The sequence below is a fragment of the Onthophagus taurus genome, chromosome 8 (genome assembly GCF_036711975.1).
Source record: "Onthophagus taurus isolate NC chromosome 8, IU_Otau_3.0, whole genome shotgun sequence".
Classification (NCBI taxonomy): domain Eukaryota; kingdom Metazoa; phylum Arthropoda; class Insecta; order Coleoptera; family Scarabaeidae; genus Onthophagus; species Onthophagus taurus.
The window spans coordinates 5,328,145-5,347,891 of NC_091973.1; the positions used below are offsets into that span (position 1 = coordinate 5,328,145).

The 19,747-nt window shown below is 36.0% G+C and overlaps 1 protein-coding gene across 2 annotated transcripts; it reads right to left on the minus strand.

Annotated features, from left to right (window-relative positions):
* Positions 1-11,424: 11,424 nt before the first annotated feature.
* On the minus strand, positions 11,425-19,607 carry LOC111425479 (Contactin). Of its 2 annotated transcripts, none has more exons than XM_023059522.2 (10): positions 19,512-19,606; positions 19,055-19,270; positions 17,262-17,731; positions 16,947-17,097; positions 16,515-16,893; positions 16,359-16,461; positions 13,990-14,741; positions 13,764-13,936; positions 12,348-13,707; positions 11,425-11,999 (listed from the first exon to the last, which is right to left on the minus strand). In XM_023059522.2, the coding sequence occupies exons 2-10, from the start codon at positions 19,262-19,264 to the stop codon at positions 11,890-11,892; spliced, it is 3,708 nt and encodes a 1,235-aa protein (XP_022915290.2). In that variant the 5' UTR covers positions 19,265-19,270; positions 19,512-19,606; the 3' UTR covers positions 11,425-11,889. The 2 variants fall into 2 exon arrangements, with proteins under 2 accessions (XP_022915290.2, XP_022915291.2); XM_023059523.2 differs by having other exon boundaries at positions 11,911-11,999; positions 12,334-13,707; positions 19,512-19,607.
* Positions 19,608-19,747: the final 140 nt, after the last annotated feature.

Genomic DNA, 19,747 nt, shown 5'->3' on the forward strand with positions numbered 1-19,747 from the left:
TGTATTAATATAATGAAGTTATGCTGGTTTAAATTTAATATATTATATTGGAGTCCTCGAATAACAAGGATTAGTTTCGGACAAATATTCACGGTCAACGGAGAAATTTCAAACATACGGACACGTGTTAATTAGGAAATTATGGAGTTCGTGAAATTCGTTTCGGGCTTAGAGTGGAGGATGAAGTTTATACAGTGCGGCCGTGGAAAGTTGGGAATAATTCAAAAACGACTAGAGCCGACGCGATCGAAGTCAAAAAAAGTTAAAATCGTTTCGCGATGTTGTCAAATCAATGTCCGGGTAAGGGAAAGCAGAAATTTCGCTTGGAATTATTTAGTCCACGTCTTTCTGTGGCGTGAGTTTACATCGGGTTATATTGACCCAACTTTGCCAGTGGCCGCCTAAATACTTGATATGGTGCTCTCTCTTTCCGTGGCGGGATCGCCTAGTTTCAGAGGAAATTTTTTACTACTCTTCTTTTAAAACCATTATTGATTTAAGAGGCATTGTTCAGAGTCCCGTGGGGAGCGTCAAAAATAAAACGACCTCGCGATACCTGAGAAATAATATTAAAAGAAATAAAAAGCCGGGACCCTTTTTACGAAGAAATTGCGCACCAAAAGTAGTGAAAATCGAGTAAGCCATAAACTTTCCTTCGATTTGGGATCTCTTAGAACTGGAGTGTCAACTCCAGTTTACACATTTTAATGTTCAGTTCTAAACGAAGATTCAATTATTCTTCGAATCGTAGAGATCGGCACTTATTTAGGATCAACCGTATTTATGGCCTCATTTTGTGCCGGGATTCCTTATAGTTGCCGGAACAAATAGCTGGTCTTACGAGTCTGTATGAGTTACGACCGTAGTAACATGGTAGGAAATGAGTTATCACTTCACTAAGATATGACTCATAAGTTAAAGCAGGATTAAATTCAGTTTTAAAAATAGAACTTAGTTCTGTGACATGACGACGTTTAGGAAATACCCTTTATCCCAAAGGTAAAACAAGGTCGGATGATACGCCATCTGCGGGGTCAGCATCTCATTATTCTCGGACGCAGGAAAAGAAAAGGACGGTATTCGAAGTAAAAAATAAGAAGTAAAAGAGAAACACGGTATCTTAAATTCGGCCTTCAGAATTACGGCGCTTCTTTTGTTGAAGTGTATATATCGTGTTCTATTTTGCGAGACAAAGAGAGCCCGCGCGTGTTTCCGTTGAAAATTGAAGTGAGCACCAAGGAAAATGATGATGTTTTTGCAGTTTTCCTGCTAATTGCTTCTTATATCTCCCCACTACATGCACTGTTTCCACGTAATAATTTATTTTATATTTAAAGCTCATATAAGTATTTCCACCGAAAATTACGGTTTCTGCTTATTATATATCGTTCCTAAATATCAAAGGAATATCTACGCCCACAATCAAAAACACACATCGAGGTAGAATGAACCTTTTGATTTATGACTTATTAGACTAATATGTATTTAAACCATGATATTGTTTCAGAATTGTATTTTGATAATTAATTATCGTACCCGACGTCATCATTGCAAGTATGCAACCAATATCACAGTATTCGTATGGCAATACGCAAATCGCGTTATTGGTTGCATACTTGCAATTAATTTAGATATATTAATTTTGAAATAAGTTATATGTATTAGAATCTTAATTTCATGACCACTGCTTAGGGCGGCCGAGATTATTTCTTCCATAAACTTCAAGCAGATCTACCCTGCTTGGCTGGTTTCTCACTCTGAATGCCCAGTGATACCATTAATAAGTTTATGGAAAAGATAACCTCGGCCGACTTCGAAGACGTCGGCCGCCCCAAGTATCATGAAGCATTAGAGCGACCGACGTCTTCGAAGTCGGCCGAGATTAGTTCTTCCATAAATTTCAAGCAGGTCTACCCTGCTTGGCTGTTTTCACACTCTGAATACCTAGTGATACCATTAACAAGTTTATGGAAAAGATAATCTCGGCCGACTTCGAAGACGTCGGCCGCCCCAAGTATCATGAAGCATTGGGGCTGTCGACGTCTTCGAAGTCGGCCGAGATTATTTCTTACATAAACTTCAAGCAGGTCTACCCTGCTTGGCTGGTTTCAAACTGAATGCCCAGTGATACAATTAACAAGTTTATGGAAAAGATAATCTCGGCCGACTTCGAAGACGTCGGCCGCCCCAAGTATCATGAAGCATTGGGGCGGCCGACGTCTTCGAAGTCGGCCGAGATTAGTTCTTCCATAAACTTCAAGCACGTCTACCCTGCTTGGCTGGTTTAAAACTCTGAATGCCCACTGATACCATTAATAAGTTTATGGAAAAGATAATCTCGGCCGACTTCGAAGACGTCGGCCGCCCCAAGTATCATGAAGCATTGGGGCGGCCGACGTCTTCGAAGTCGGCCGAGATTATTTCTTACATAAACTTCAAGCAGGTCTACCCTGCTTGGCTGGTTTCAAACTGAATGCCCAGTGATACAATTAACAAGTTTATGGAAAAGATAATCTCGGCCGACTTCGAAGACGTCGGCCGCCCCAAGTATCATGAAGCATTGGGGCGGCCGACGTTTTCGAAGTCGGCCGAGATTAGTTCTTCCATAAACTTCAAGCAGGTCTACCCTGCTTGGCTGGTTTAAAACTCTGAATGCCCACTGATATCATTAATAAGTTTATGGAAAAGATAATCTCGGCCGACTTCGAAGACGTCGGCCGCCCCAAGTATCATGAAGCATTGGGGCGGCCGACGTCTTCGAAGTCGGCCGAGATTAGTTCTTCCATAAACTTCAAGCAGGTCTACCCTGCTTGGCTGGTTTAAAACTCTGAATGCCCACTGATACCATTAATAAGTTTATGGAAAAGATAATCTCGGCCGACTTCGAAGACGTCGGCCGCCCCAAGTATCATGAAGCATTGGGGCGGCCGACGTCTTCGAAGTCGGCCGAGATTAGTTCTTCCATAAACTTCAAGCAGGTCTACCCTGCTTGGCTGGTTTAAAACTCTGAATGCCCACTGATACCATTAATAAGTTTATGGAAAAGATAATCTCGGCCGACTTCGAAGACGTCGGCCGCCCCAAGTATCATGAAGCATTGGGGCGGCCGACGTCTTCGAAGTCGGCCGAGATTATTTCTTCCATAAACTCCAAGCAGATCCACCCTGCTTGGCTGGTTTAAAACTCTGAATGCCCACTGATATCATTAATAAGTTTATGGAAAAGGTAATCTCGGCCGACTTCGAAGACGTCGGTCGCCCCAAGTATCATGAAGCATTGGGGCGGCCGACGTCTTCGAAGTCGGCCGAGATTAGTTCTTCCATAAACTTCAAGCAGGTCTACCCTGCTTGGCTGGTTTAAAACTCTGAATGCCCACTGATACCATTAATAAGTTTATTTAAAAGATAATCTCGGCCGACTTCGAAGACGTCGGCCGCCCCAAGTATCATGAAGCATTGGGGCGGCCGACGTCTTCGAAGTCGGCCGAAATATAATAATTTATTTTATATTCAAAGCTCATATAAGTATTTCCACCGAAAATTACGGTTTCTGCTAATTATATATCGTTCCTAAATATCAAAGGAATATCTACGCCCACAATCAAAAACACACATCCAGGTAGAATGAACCTTTTGATTTATGACTTATTCGACTAATATGTATTTAAACCATGATATTGTTTCAGAAATGTGTTTCTTGTTTCGTGTTAATGTTAGTTAATTAAAACCGTTTGGAATTTCAGCTCAAAACAAGTCCAATTTTGTGCAACAATGAACGCGAAAAATAACAGATGGAACAAGAGGTGATAATCAAATACTGTCAAGCTCGACGGATATTTTAATTGTGCATTAATGCGAAACTCATACGCAGAGTAGGATTATGTGTACGAGAATTTCAAATTTGAACTGCTGTCGTAATTGCGGCTCGCAAGCAATTTTGAATCCCGGGTTGTGTTAACGCCCACACAAAATCAACTCCCAAACGTACTACCAACGACCTCGGAGACCGCAACACGCAATTTTAAATTGCGTTAAGCGAGATACGAGAGGGGTCGCTCGTTTCAATATTGTTTCCCTTCACCCTCGCGTGAGTAATACATCCTATGATACGAATAAAATAAGTCCGTTGATATGCAGTCTGCAATAAATGTTCTCTCAGATGTCGGCGCCAGAAAACAAACAACTCCCAAAGTTCCTCGCGGATGTTGCTCTGAATAGCAGCGGCGTGTGTTCCAGTTTAAATTTGCCTTACGTTTCAACAGACACTGCAACAATCAGACTTCGAATCGATATAACAGCTCGATTAATGTTTAATCCTCTCCGAAACTTGTTACAACTCACTATTTACTTTCACAACCAATTATCCAACTCTAAGAAAAATTTAAAGAAACTCTCACATTGACATTGAATTTCATTATTTAATTACATTATCTTATATATATTTTAAAACAAAAGTTTAAACTCTTATACAGTGTCTTAATTAATTATCGTACCCGACGTCATCATTGCAAGTATGCAACCAATATCACAATGCAATACGCATCATACGCAAATCGTGTGTTGCAATAAAAATACTGTGATATTGGTTGCATACTTGCAATGATGACGTCGGGTACGATAATTAATTAACACACTGTATATATATATATATATATACATATATATATATATAAATAAATATAATATATACAGGGTCGCTGATATGTAAACTATCTCAGTACGTTGCAAATACTATCAATCTCCATATGTCGGACCATCTTGCGCAAATGCTCGAGTTCACCATAACAGAGCTAAAACACCCTGGAAAAAACAAAACAAAACAAAGAAACTTTGCTTATTCAAACATTAATCGTTTCAGAGAAAAATTAAAAGAAATGAGTATACTTGTTGACAATCACATAACTCATGGCGAAATTTGACGAGTGTTTCCCTAAAAAATACATATTACAACGCAAAGATAAAAAATATACAATAAACACACCTGAGTTAAACGCATTGAAACATACTCTTGATGCCATGTATATCGTAGCAAAGGCAGGAGATAGTCTAGAAGCATACAATATCTATAGGAAATTAAAATATACTTACATAAAAACTATGATAACAGAAAAACAAAAACAAAAAGAAAACTTTATATCAAATTCATCAAATAAATCGAAAGCAATCTGGAATGTCAGGCGGAGAGGAATCAACACTATCGGCAGAGGAGATGAACACTTTTTTTATAAATTTGAGTAACAAAGCAAAAAATGATCACCATAATACACATCTATACGGTACTTTACTTCAAAACCATAAAATAGATAATAAAAGATCATTCTACTTTAAAGAAATAACGCCAATTGAAATCATAGATATTGTGCAATCCCTAAAAAACAAAAACACTAAAGACACCTACCACTTTAGTGCCAACCTCCTAAAACAAGTTGTCGATGTGATAGCGTCACCTCTATCCAAGGTTTTAAACAAATGCGTGAATGAAGGATGTTTTCCAAATGAACTAAAAATTGCAAAAATTCTACCAGTACACAAAAAACTTTAACACCACAATTTATATTGATGAAATAGGCCATTTAAGTAATAATTTTTAGCTCTACTACTATCCGTGCAAAAAGTCAAGGCCCCTCACTTTAGAGATCGATATCTTCGTAACCGCTCGATGGAAAAAATTGTAATAAAGTTTATTGTAATCAGTTTCTGCGTATATTATGTTAATTTGAAAATTTTTCGGTCCGCGGTTTTTCTTTTATCACGAGTTAAGTGAAAAAAGTAACCGATTTTTGAGAGTGCCAGCAACTTTGTCTACTTTGCGATTTTTTTTGCTCTAAAACTATTTCAAATTTGAACTGGTGGTAAACCGATGTGTTGTTAATAAAAAAAAATATACCCCATATTTTATTTTTTCTATATTCCATACAGTTTTGCAAAAAATCGCGGTTTAGTAGGATGCGGTTGTTTCGAAAACGACCTGACGGATTTCAACGCGGTTTTTACCAAAATATGTCAAATAATGTCGTTTGTCGAATTCCGTTATCAGTTTTTCAAAATTAGGGCTCCTTAGTTTTTAAGAGCGATTTAATGGAATTACAAATTAAAAAGAATCAGAAATAAGCTATGCGGGTAGAGGAGGGTTCCGTCCAATCGGAACAGACGGTGCGTCCCAGACAGTACGTTGCACCTTTATCTTACCTACATAGAGAAATAAGGCGCGACGTCCTGTCTGGAACGCACTATCTGTTCCGATTGGACGGAACCCGCAGAGCTTATTTCTGTTTCTCTTTAATTTGTAATCGCTCTTAAAAAATTAGGGAGCTCTAATTTTGAACAACTGATAACGGAATCCGACAACCGACATTATTTCACATATTTTGGTCAAATTCCCGAGGAAATCCACCCAGCCGTTTTCGACATAACGCCGTCTTACTAAACCGCGGTTTTCCGCGAAACTGTATGGAGTATCGAAAATGGTATTGCAATTAGAGATGTGCGCATAACTGATATTTTATCAACGCGGGTCACACACACCACTTACGTGAATATCATATATGAATCATGTTTGATTACTTGTTAATTTGATTATTAATTAATCGTGTTTAACTAATGGCAGAATTAATAGGAAATGTAGTTTTATATTGTTTGACTTTTTTATATTATTTTATATTTGTTTAAGCTCTTGATTCTATGAAGTTTTAATTTCAAATAATTTAAATTGTAGAAGTTATAAACCTTTAATAAGTACGGTATAGATAACAATCTACAAGTCTTCATCAAATCGCGTATTGCAATAAAAATACTGTGATGTTGGTTGCATACTTGCAATGATGACGTCGGGTGCAATAATTAATTATATATATATGTATATATATATATATAAGTACGAAGGCTTTCACGGCCGGTGTGAATTGAATTAAAATTAGAACTAAAACTAGAAACTTTCGGGTTTCGCCGTGCGTCTTTTAAGAAAAGATTTGACGTTTCGGACGCCATGTTGCACCCTTCTTCAGAAACTGGTTCGAAGTGTATAAGTTATTTCTTTCTGCTACCCATTATGCCGCAGTTCTTAACATGCCTTACCAACAACGAATTCAACTAGATATATATATTTATTACTTACTTTCAAATTAATATTCCACAGATGTATCTCCATGTTGGTAATGTCTATAGAAAAAAAACAGTATAAATCGATGCAGAGTACAAAGAATAGTGTAGCGAGTCCAAGGGCCGAAAAAAAATAATGAAAACGTGTCAGTTGTTATCGCGCCGGGTCGTTGTACTCCAGGATTGATATCGAAAAAAGTATTAATTAACAAAGTTATTTTTAAAATAGAATAACATTTTTAATTGGTAAAATAAAATTGTGTAGAAAGAAGTAACAAGCTGTTTTTAACAAGCACCCTACAAAGAGTTGGAGAACAAAATATTTCTTTGTGTAACACATGTACATTCATAATTGATGCTCCTCAAAGAAGCATTATAAAACCGGCGAACATTAATGAGTAACTTCGTGAATGCGTAGAGAATAAGGACGGCACTTCGCTGATTTTATTTAGAAAACAAATCTTTAAATTGCAGATTTAAAAATGGAAAATGATTGCAGCATTCTTTGAAACTCGTAAACATCCCCACAAAAGCGATAACATTACAATGATTTCCTAGAATTAGTTTCAATAAAAATATGTAACATCCCCCAATATAATTTCTTAGAATAGCTTCTTACAGTGAGCTTCGGCTGAAAAGTAACTACCTCGTAGAAAATATTATAAGGTCATCTTTCAAGAAGCTATTTTGATATGTAAAAAACGAAGTTATCGGGGGGTTGATATCGGTCTTGTAAGCGAATTAAGTGCGCTAATTAAAAGTTGAAAAACCCGTGGGCCGAGGCGGTAATGAAATTTCTAATTCCCAGAGCCGAAACTTAATATCGTGCCAGAAATATCGGAAATGGCTCACGGTCAACATTGCACTCCGGAACATTTAATTAAACATCGAATGGCGACGCAGTTCCCTCGGAAATTTAAATTAGCTTTTCGGTGAGTTCCGATCGCGAATTTTATTTCAACGACGACGACCCAACGGAATTAATCGAATTTAATAACTATCCCTCTCGATCTCTTAAAACGCGAACTTGAAAATAAACCAAATTCGCCTCGCGGATGATGAATTAAAGCGGAAAACGATGCAAACGAGCTTTCGTGTTTGGCGGTGTTAAACATGCGAGCCAATTAACCCAAAAACTGGGTTAGTTCCGTCTCATTACTTGCTTCTCTACCCAACTTCAATTAGTACTGGAAAAATTATTGTACAATTTAAGAGTTGATAAGGTTTATATCTGCGGTTATTATCTCTAGTTGACCTAGACAAATTGGTACTAAAAACTCAATTTGCATTTTAAAAATATTTTTAAATCCAACCGCGAAATTATTTAAAACACGCACACTGACTGATTTTCAATGGTAGAAATAAATTAATTTTGCTATTCGCGGTACATAGTTTATTTTATAATTAAATTGGTTTAATAATGAAAATGCGTATGATATTATTTGATTTTACGTGGATTTTCAGACATCAATATAAAATAGTTTCAGTTCAAGGTCAAATTTACAACGTTATTCATGTTATCCACCGGTTCAAATATATATTCGACGTGCAATAAGAATTTAGTACCTCGTAAAATATTGATAATAAAAACCTTCATCTTGTATTTTAACCGGGGCTATTTCAAGAAAATTATTTAAAGCATGCGCTGAATGATTAAATTAAAATTCAAATTAAATTGGTGATAAGAATTTAACTTGTATATTTGTATGAAAGTTGAGAGAGCAAATAGTGTTCACAGTAAACAGCTTATTCCATAATTAAATTAGTTTAATAATGAAAATATGTACGTTATTATTCAATTTCACGTGAGTACAAGGTCGAATTTACAATGTTATTCATCTGGGTTCGTGGCATGCATCCCTTGAAACATATATTCCAATGGGATATATAATAGGGAATGCAGCTAAATTGATAATAAGAATTCACTACATCGTAAAATGTATTACATCGCCATATTGCATAGTAATAAATAGTAGTACATCGTATAACGGATTCAGAATCTATCGTAATATTTAATAGTGGTAATACATCATTTTATAACGTGGTATAAATCTTGATATAATAAATAGTACGAGATAAGTGAATAAATAATGCAAGAATGTATAAATAGAAATTGGAAATGATAAGTTAATTGGCCGGTGATTTGTGAATGAATGGAGGGAATGGCGAGAGTAAACCGCGTTTATCGGCTAATCATCCGTCGACCGTTTTCCTGTTTACGGTCGGAACTTAGTTCGAATCGATTTGAGCTCTCGAACTACGTGGACAAACGGACCGTTTTAGGTGAGTCGGAGTTGCCGTCGCTGCTGAAGGGGCGTCGATTTCGGAGGCCGTTTTCAATGCATACTAAAACGGAAAGAATAATGGGATTAGCTGGAATAAATGGCACCGTACGCGGAGGTGCTCTACATTTCAGGAAATTTGAAATGTCACTTCCAACCAGCCGACGTTTGTTATTCAGTCCTTCCGGTATTATTTAAACACAATAGCCCGGCGCCGCTGAGGTTAGCGGGTACAATGACATAATACATACAGCATTACCGCCTTACTCTCGCCGTTCTTAAATTTACGAATGCGATAATTACATTGCGGACTCAAATTTTGACACTTTAATAACAACTTTATACTTTACCAACATTCATTCATAATTAAAATCACACTCAATAATATTACAACACTTCGTCGATCGTGATATAAACAAACATATATTGAAAGGTTGATATAGAGCAAGTTGAGATTTGTCACTGAGTAATTCCAGAAAGCGGTTTGTTAAGCCCCAACTGATTGATCTGAATCCGGTTAAAAGAGCTTCTACTCTAATACATACGGACTCTTGATTCCACTCTACCAAATAGACCAGTTAAGCTGTCACGACGTCAACGTGGATAATCTTGGATTTTTGTGAATCTTTGAAATATTTTACATTTAGCTTTAATTTCTAAGTATTCAACATTTTTTTTTATGTTCTAAGCAATAAATACAAAATTGATATTAACAACATCAATATATACAAGTTTTTTGCTTAATATTGTTGTGAAAGATGAATAAAATAAATGTTTCACGTACAAAGAACCTTTTATATATAAATTTTTTTTCAAAGAATAAGATTTAAAAGTACCATTATGTATGTATACAGACTCAAGGAGTCGGGAGAAGTATTTTAAATAATAAAAAAAGGGAAAAAATTTCTCTCAGTATAAAGCTCAGGAATGGGTATCGAAAAATGTACCCGTTGCATTTTATAATATTAAATATTTACCCTATCGTGGATATTAATATCCGAAAGAACATTTCTACGTATATAAAACGAAATAAAATTTAATACCGACATACCAAAAGTCTCTATAATAAAAGTATCTATGTTGTAAAGGGTTTAATTTTAATTTTTGGGATAGTTTAAAATTCATGTGGTTTTGCAAGTGATTTTTCTTCCGACTGAAAATATGAGATCTTTAAGGATATGAAGCAATTTATACCAGATGTTGCGAAAGGTTGCCAACGGTTCGCTTCGAAAGCGGAGACAAGAAAAACGCCTAAAATATCGAACGACTGTTGAAATATTGGGGCCGTCATTTGTAAGACCCCCCAGCCTGGTGGGTCTCACTGACCTTGCGCTATGTTCGTAAATTACCGATGCACCCACGAATGACCGTTTTTCCGCTCAAATTCGGACAACCATGAATATTTTGCCCGCCTCTATTTATTATTTTAAAACGCAATTTGAATTTTGTAATTAAATACCGAAACCACCTTAGTTGATTTGCAACTAAATTGATCATCAAACTTCTTGCATAAATTTTTGGGTCAAAAAATTCAACCTTGGTCGTAAAATTCAAAATCATCAAGTAAAAAAAAGTTTAAGCGCGAGCAAAACGCTCTCCTTTTTCGCGATATCTCACTTTCCCGGCACGAAATTCGCACAAATCTCGCGAAGTGACATACAAAAGGAACGACACGCCGCTGTAATCTCCAAGGGCCCGTAACGCCGCACAGGATTTGCTAAAAACACCTGATCCAACGCGTAATGAATTACACGTCGCTGTAGTAAAAATTAAAAGCAATCCTGCTTTTATTCGCCCAACTGTTTCATTTCGTGAAAGCAACAATCCACCCATTAAATTCCTTTGTTGACCGCTTTTCCGGGATTTCGAGAAAGTGCTTATCGATTTTGCATTCCCAGAATAAAGGTGAACGTTCGAATTTACGTTCTTAGTCCACGTACTTTTCTTAGATGGCGCTCCAAACGTTGAATCAATCAATGACATCAACTGCATTTTACGCCATCTCTTATCGAAACATAAAAGGCTTTCATTAATAAATTTTAAGATGTTTGTAAAATTATTTATTAAACAGTTTTCATTATAATTTAATTAATAGAAATGAAAACTCAGTCAAGTAAAAAAAAATAATCACTAAGATTACTATAAAAAACGAAACATCCCTAAAAAATATTAAAAAAATTAATATCTTTATGGTTAAAACAAAAAATCAAAATAATTGACATAATTGGACGGAATTGTTAGTAATACCAACGAGATTCTTAATCAATCACTTAAAATTCTACAGATAATAATAAAATGTTTTTTTTTCTTTCATGAGATTCTCGCAGCGATATGAATCCAGGTACATCTGTTATCGTTACTAATTATAAAGTAGACAATAGAAGATCGATGTATATACTATATAAATCTGTATACAAAAAGGGACAGAGAAAAAATATTTTACGCCGCGATTCCTATCGTGTATTTACAGGGAGGGTTTTTGAGGCACTAATTCGAGGCGAATTTATTTCTTAATCAATTCTACGTAAGATCGCGTGTATTATACTACATAAGGCAACAGTTGAGATTGTTGAAAAACCATTAAGTGTCTTTGAACCGCTTCTGTACATTTCTGGATCTCCTGTAAACAGAACCACAAACAAAATTAATTACACATTTATGTTTTTTATATTAAATCTATTCTAGCAATGATAAAAAATAAATAAATTTGTTTTTGCTCGCTTCAATTCAATAAGATTAATAAATAAAAGCATATTTAAGCAAATATACACTTTTATAGAGTACAACATAGCGTCTAAGTTAAAACCTACAAGTTATATTTATCACCAATGCGTAAAACGGTAATCGCACACATGTAACTGTTACAAATTTGCCCTAGAAGAAATAAATCCAACGTCTTAACACATTATTTCTTAAATTTTGAACAAAAAAAAATATAAAAATTAATTATTTACATTTTAATACATACCCATCCGGAATTGCCATTCTGGTGAGCTCATCCTACCATCGCCACCGTTTGAATAAGCCAAAACACGGGTCTTGTAATCCTTTCCGGGTACCAAACCATCAATTATAGCAACTAATTCGCCTCCAATCGGAATAACGGTGTCGTTAGCGGTGCTGATATCTTGATCGTTTTCCCAAACGCGTACTTTAAAACCTTGTAGTGGTTCTTCATCATTGGCTGGTTGTACATATCGCCATATAACTTTTATTGTGGATGGATTTATCGGGGTGATGTTAACTGAAGATGGTGGTTTTTGTGGTGGTTTTTTATACGTTCGTTCTTTGAACCGTTCGCTTTCCGGTCCTTCCCCGGCGCCGTTATAAACCATAACTTTCACATTGTAATAAGTATTCGGTACAAGACCGACGATTAACGCCCAAGGTCTAGTTGTTCTTGATAGATAATAAACGCTATCTTGTTCGTTATTGCCATCGCGCCAATATTTTATTCTGTGTCCGATTAATTTTCCGCGAATGCGATCGCGAATTTGTTCGACGGGATTCCAACTAACATTCAAGGCTGTGGAGTTATACGACATTGCTTTAACTAATTGTGGGGCGACAATTGGCATATCTTCAGCTGAATAAATTACTTCTTCATTACTTATCGGCCCCTCGCCTTCTGAGTTAATACTTTGTACTTTAACTATATATTCTGTATAATAGTGGTCTGATTTTATATGAATAACAGCTTTACCGATGTTACCTTGTTTTTGTAATGACAAAGTTTGAAACTCAGTTTCATGCAATCTTTGTTTGAAGAAAATTTTGTAATAAATTCCGGGTGCGTTTTGTTGATCATTTCTTAATGGTGTCCAAGTAACCGTTAAATCTCCACGTTTACCTCCACCCCCACCAACGTTAGCCGGAGGTAAATATGGTTTATCAACAGCTGTTGATTTCCTCGGGCTTGGACTACTTGGCACACCCGTTCCTAATTCATTCGATGCGGTCATGCGAAACTCGTAAATTGACCATGGTGTTAATGATACTTGAACTAGGGCGCGTTTTCTATTTGGAGGAACCGGTTGCGCGTATATTCCACTCGCTAAATTCACCCAAGTCATGTTCCACTGAGTTCGTCCTGCGACGCTATATTGATAAATTTGTCTTCCGTGAGCCGCGCCGTCAGTCCACAACAAATTAATATGGGTATTATTCACTATTTGCGCTTCAACGCCACCTGGAGGACCCGGCGGGCCTTCTATCTTTACGATCGAACGTGACGATATTTGACCTAATGAAGATGTTACTAAACATTCGTATTCGCCTTCATCGGCAAACGTAGCATTTAAAATTACTAAATGACCACCATCTATTCTCTGGATAAACAATAAAAATTATTAAAATATCTAATAACTAAGAATAAAAAACTTACAATTTGATTATTCGAATTTTTAACATCAATGTTGCGTATTCTAAGCCCATTATGGTGCCAGATATAAGCTATATCTAGAAGTTCTTCAATGTAAGCTTCGCAATAGAGCTCAAAACTGTTGTGTACAAATGTTACAATTCTTGGTGGTAAAGATTGTATCCATCTTGGGCCAACTTTAAACGATATTATTTAGTTTCAAAAATGACTTAAAAAAATATTAACTTACGCAAAACAATTAGTCTTCCCCTAGATTCGTCTAAACCGTTTTCATTTTGAGCCGAACAAGTATAAATACCTTCGTCATTCCTACTAACTGGACCAATAAATAAATTCCCATTTTCCATGATTTTTCTATGACCACCACTTCCGATAATATTACCATCTTTTTTCCAAGTAAATTGCGGTTTAGGTGCCGCTTCAGGTTGACAAACAATGGTAACGTTACCTTGCTCGGCGGCGTAAGTTTCCGGCTCCAAAGGCCGTTTTTTAAACGAAGGCTTAAACGATAAAACTCGAAGTTGAGCGGAAGAATACCTAGCTTTTAACGCGTTTGATGCTCGACACTGATACATTCCCGGATCGCGAAACTCATCAACTTCACGTATCGTAAGGACGTTATCTTGGATTATAATCCTTCCATAATCTTCCGATTCTAAATAACCCTTAATTAATTGCCGCCCATTTTTCCACCAAGTATAATTCACATCCGGAATTCCAAACGCTTCGCATAACCAAACCAATTGACCCAGCTTATCGACATGTTTATCTTGTAATGGGATGCGAAATTCTGGTTCGGCTTGAACGTTTAATTGGACACCTTGTTCTTTTGATGATAAATCATTGTAAATTGTACAAACGTATTCGCCTTGATCTTCAACGGTCACTTTTGGTATTATCATAACGCGATTGTAACTTTGGAAAGTTGTGTTTCTTGGTAAAGGTGCTCCTCTACGCGTCCAATTATAACTTGGAACCGGACTAAAAATTTTTGTTTATTATTTATGTATTTTAATGTTTATTAAGTTTAAATAAGTCGCAAGATAACTTGAAATGTTAATTATCGTCGGGTTAAAGTTCGATATGTTGAGAAAAAAATTGCAGTTCATATCCCACGCCTCGCCCGCAAGCGACCAATGCATCAAATGAACGATATCATTTAAAATTGCCGAGGTCGCTTGTGGGAGAGGCGCTACAACTAATAGACGACTTGCTTTACTCATATCCAGCGCCTCGCCCGCAAGCGACCTCGGCGGAGTGAAAATAAATTAAGGTGTTATATGCTTAGTTCGCTTTCCAGTGCATCAAATGAACGATATCATCTAATATTGCCGAGGTCGCTTGCGGGCGAGGCGCTACAACTAATAGACGACTTGCTTTACTCATATCCAGCCCCTCGCCCGCAAGCGACCTCGGCGGAGTGAGAATAAATTAAGGTGTTATATGCTTAGTTTGCTTTCCAATGCATCAAATGAACAATATCAATGAATATTGCCGAGGTCGCTTGCGGGCGAGGCGCTACAACTAATAGACGACTCGCTTTACGTTGATGTACTCATATCTAGCGCCTCGCCCGCAAGCGACCTCGGCGGAATAAGAATAAATTAAGGTGTTACATGCTTAATTCGCTTTCCAATGCATCAAATGAACGATATCATCTAATATTGCCGAGGTCGCTTGTGGGCGAGGAGCTACAACTAATAGACGCCTCGCCCGCAAGCGACCTCGGCGGAGTGAGAATAAATTAAGGTGTTATATGCTTAGTTTGCTTTCAAATGCATCAAATGAACGATATCATCTAATATTGCCGAGGTCGCTTGCGGGCGAGCGCTACAACTAATAGACGACTCGCATTACGTTGATGTACTCATATCTAGCGCCTCGCCCGCAAGCGACCTCGGCGGAGTGAGAATAAATTAAGGTGTTATATGCTTAATTCGCTTTCCAATGCATCAAATGAACGATATTATCTAATATTGCCGAGGTCGCTTGCGGGCGAGGTGCTACAACTAATAGATGACTTGCTTTACTCATATCACGCGCCTCGCCCGCAAGCGACCTCGGCGGAGTGAGAATAAATTAAGGTGTTATATGCTTAATTCGCTTTCCAATGCACTAAATGAACGATATTATCTAATATTGCCGAGGTCGCTTGCGGGCGAGGCGCTACAACTAATAGATGACTTGCTTTACTCATATCACGAGCCTCGCCCGCAAGCGACCTCGGCGAAGTGAGAATAAATTAAGGTGTTATATGCTTAATTCGCTTTCCAATGCATCAAATGAACGATATCATTTACTCTTGCCAAGGTGGCTTGCGGACAAGGTGTTACAACCGAGTTTATACTTGGTTTACGCTGATGCAGTCTCATATTAAGCGGTTGTGTCGAAAACGGCTGTTTAGAATTCAACGCAGCATTTACCAAAATATGCCAAATAATTGTGTTTGTGAATCCCCTAATCAGTTTTTCAAAGTTGTCTCTTTAATTTTATAGAGCGATTTACGCGAATTATAAATTAAAAAGAAACAGAAATAAAGCAATGTGTTATGTTAATAGTTTATCTTGCGACTCTTAACCCCGCCCTAAATTAACTTACTATCCAAAAGCCATACATTCCAACCTAACTTCTTCTCCAGCTTTAGGAGGATTTGTAAATATTTTAGGAAAAGTGTTGGCAAATTTCAATTGTTCATATGAAGCTATAAATAAAATAAAATAAAAAATCGTTATGGTATTGTTTTGATTAACCTACATTGTGGGTTAACTTTTAATTGAAAGAATGGTCCATTTTTTCCTGTATCTGAATAAAGAGCGTTTACGCTGCATCCATAAACGCCTCGATCGATCGTTTCTAGAGAAGAAAAGTATAATCCGCCGTCGCGCGATACGAAAACGCGCTCATCTTCTTCGACCAAATTTGGGAAGTACTCGCGAGACCATAAATAACGAACTTTGCCGAAAAATTTTGGGGGATCGCATCCCATCACTTTACCCCAATTGTGGTCACCTTGTTCTGCGGCTCTTTTAAGTACGAATTCGTGAATGTATCCGAAATTTAACGCTATACTTTCAGAAATAATTGTACCATATTTATTGGATGCTTTGCAATGATAATTTGCACGATCTAATTTCTAAAAATTAATTTGAATTTTAAATAATATTACTAAATATTAATATTTTTTACCTCTTCAGGTTTCATAATAATTAACATCCCTCCACTTAAAGTGTAACGATCGTCAGTTAAGGGATCAACCTGTTTTGCTGCAAGTCTGTCATTTTCATATTCTTCTTTAAACCATTGATAGGTAGGCGTTGGATAACCACCTGCTAAACAACTATAAAAAAATATTTTAGAATAAAAAAATTATGTCGCTTTATCAAATGAGTCATATTTTCCTTTATAACAGGCAGAAATATTTCATTTGATTCATTAGTGCTGAATTGTTCCACTGTTAACATCGAACAATACAGGTAACACTTCAATTTTTACTTTTCTTACCTTAATACAATTTGATTTAAAACTTGTCGCCTCGACACGTCGAAAATGACATCTTTAGGTTGTTGAATAAAAAACGGCCCTCGCGGGATTTTCTTAGGATCCTTAATTTCAATTCCATAAGTATACGTCCGGTTATCACCCAAAAGTCGTTGCAAGCTGAACAAATTCGCCTCGCAAATAAATTTTAAAGGCTCATCTCCTCGAACGGGAACAAAACCCCAGTGCATTTCGCTCGTCGAAAAATTATAAACCAAATAGTCATCGCCATAATTTTTTCGAACGGGAAAAAATGCATTTTCCATATCAACTAAGGGAGAGTCATCCGCGTTTCGCCACATATCCGGATTTTGTTGGTAAGCCCCAAAGTACCAGCGTCCTCTCAGAGAATCTTGTTTGTTTAATTCGTTTATTATAAAACCATGTTCGTCGTAACTATTTATTGATAAGAGATCCGATTCAGATGAGAAAGCCTAAACAAATTTTAAATCAATTAATCTAAATGTCGTATTTCTTTACCATTTTTTGTACATAATAAGTACTTTAAACTACGTCATTCCTTTATTCTTTGTGAAAATGTTCTCATTTTTGTTTTCGTCGTATTTTTAATTGCCATTTGTTTAAGGTTTTTTTAATCAAAAAATATGGCGGTACTAAGAAAAAAATTCTCAACTAAAAAATAACCCAATATTGTATAAATCCTCAGTGTTACTATTAACATAGAAAACTACAAATTCATCTAATTTTCATACTTTCGTATTTTTCTCAATATTTATGCATCTGAGAGCAAAAGTGAAAAAGAACAATATTATTAAGAATGAAATTTTAAATTTTAAAAGTTTTTTTGTAGCCTCCTCCGAATCCCGAGTGTTTTACCATGAAAAATTAATTAATTTTGATCGTTATAGAAGAAATAATTTCGACCGACGTCTTCGAAGTCGGCTGAGATATTTCTTCCATAAAGTTGTTAATGGTGTGATTCAGGATTAAAAGCAGAGCAGAAGGAATTTCAAATAATCTCAATACTTAGGGCGGCTTTATTATATCGCTCGGGATTCTGAACATATTACAAATAATGCCAAAAAATAATTACAAAAAATTTTGACAAGTAAAATTGCGTTTAAGTAGTTCGCATTGCTTTGACGTATTTAATTTATTTTGTGGTATTTGAACCTATTTTTGGTAGTTTATTGTTTGAGTAAACTCTAAGAGACAAAAACTTCAAACTAATAATGTGGTTTCCCCACTACATAGTTAATGAGGTTCTATTTCTGTACAAGTAATATTGTTGAAAATACTCGTAGTACCTGGTTTTGATACCACATGTCATGTTTTAAATTGCTTCTATTCCAGATAATTCCAGAAATACGTATTGAAGTAAAATTAGTCGCTTTTGAGAACTTTTAAAGGTTCTATTTTGTGGAGAAATCTTATTATGTTACTTTTGATGTTGATTTCAACGCTTTAAATGATGATATACGGGTGTATGAGTTATGAGTATGTTTTCACTAAGCGATTTGATAGTTTATTATCAAGTTTATGATCTTGGTTAGTTCTTAGGACAAGTAGAGGAGCTTCAAATGACCCTTAATTTCTCTACTGAAGGGTTGTTTGGGTCTTACAACAAGTAGAAGAGCCTCTTAATGACTCTAAAGGATTGATTGTATCCATTTATGATTTACTTCCAATGGGAAAGGTGTTTGTAAGGAAAATAGGCTGAGATTACTGCTTCTGTTATGACTTATTTATGATTTTTATTAATTAGACTTTACTTATATGTATAATTTTTTACTTACACGACAAATATGTCTAGATTCATTATATCCCCTTAAAGGTGATTTAATAAACCTATAACATGATTGTTGATATTGTATCCAATGATCAGGACATCGTAAAGTATCGTAATAATAAAAATCTCCAAGATTGGGTGGTCCATAAGATCCTTGGGCCCCAATAAAATCGACGAAATGGACGAAAACAAACGTAAACAATATCAATATCCACATTCTAACCTAAAAATGAAATCACAACCTGTTAGATTGACTTTTAAACAAATAATAGCCGTTTTTAAACGGGTATATTGAATTTATAGCGTGTTTTCAAGCGTTAGTCATACTTTATAGCGAAATTGATGAATATATAGGGAGTGGCATACTAAATAATGTAATTAAGATTCATTATGAAACGAGGTGATTTAATTATTCTTAAAGAATAACATTTTTAAAAAATAGATTAATTTGGGGCAATACTTACGTGTTTACATGAAAATAAAAGGGTTTTTTAAAGAACAATGACAGTTATGAGGTCTTCTTCTGGCGAGCTTAAGCATCGTGGTGGGGGTTAAAAAAGTTAAAACTTAAAACGCAAAAATAATTTATTATTTTAATCGCAATTTTTGTTTTAAATTTAAATTATTTTAGTTCTTTTAAATTTAATACGGGTTAAAACAATAAATAATTAAATTATTTTGAGTCATTTTTATTTAAATT

Bases quoted from the DNA above. Each gene is read 5' to 3' on its own strand.
- LOC111425479 (XM_023059522.2), bottom strand. From the start codon at position 19,264: ATGTGGATATTGATATTGTTTACGTTTGTTTTCGTCCATTTCGTCGAT. The intron at 17,732-19,054 runs GTAAGTAAAAAA...AAATTTGTTTAG, and splicing joins AATCTAGACATATTTGTCGT to GCTTTCTCATCTGAATCGGA. The intron at 16,462-16,514 runs GTAGGTTAATCA...TTTTATTTATAG, and splicing joins ATTAAAAGTTAACCCACAAT to CTTCATATGAACAATTGAAA.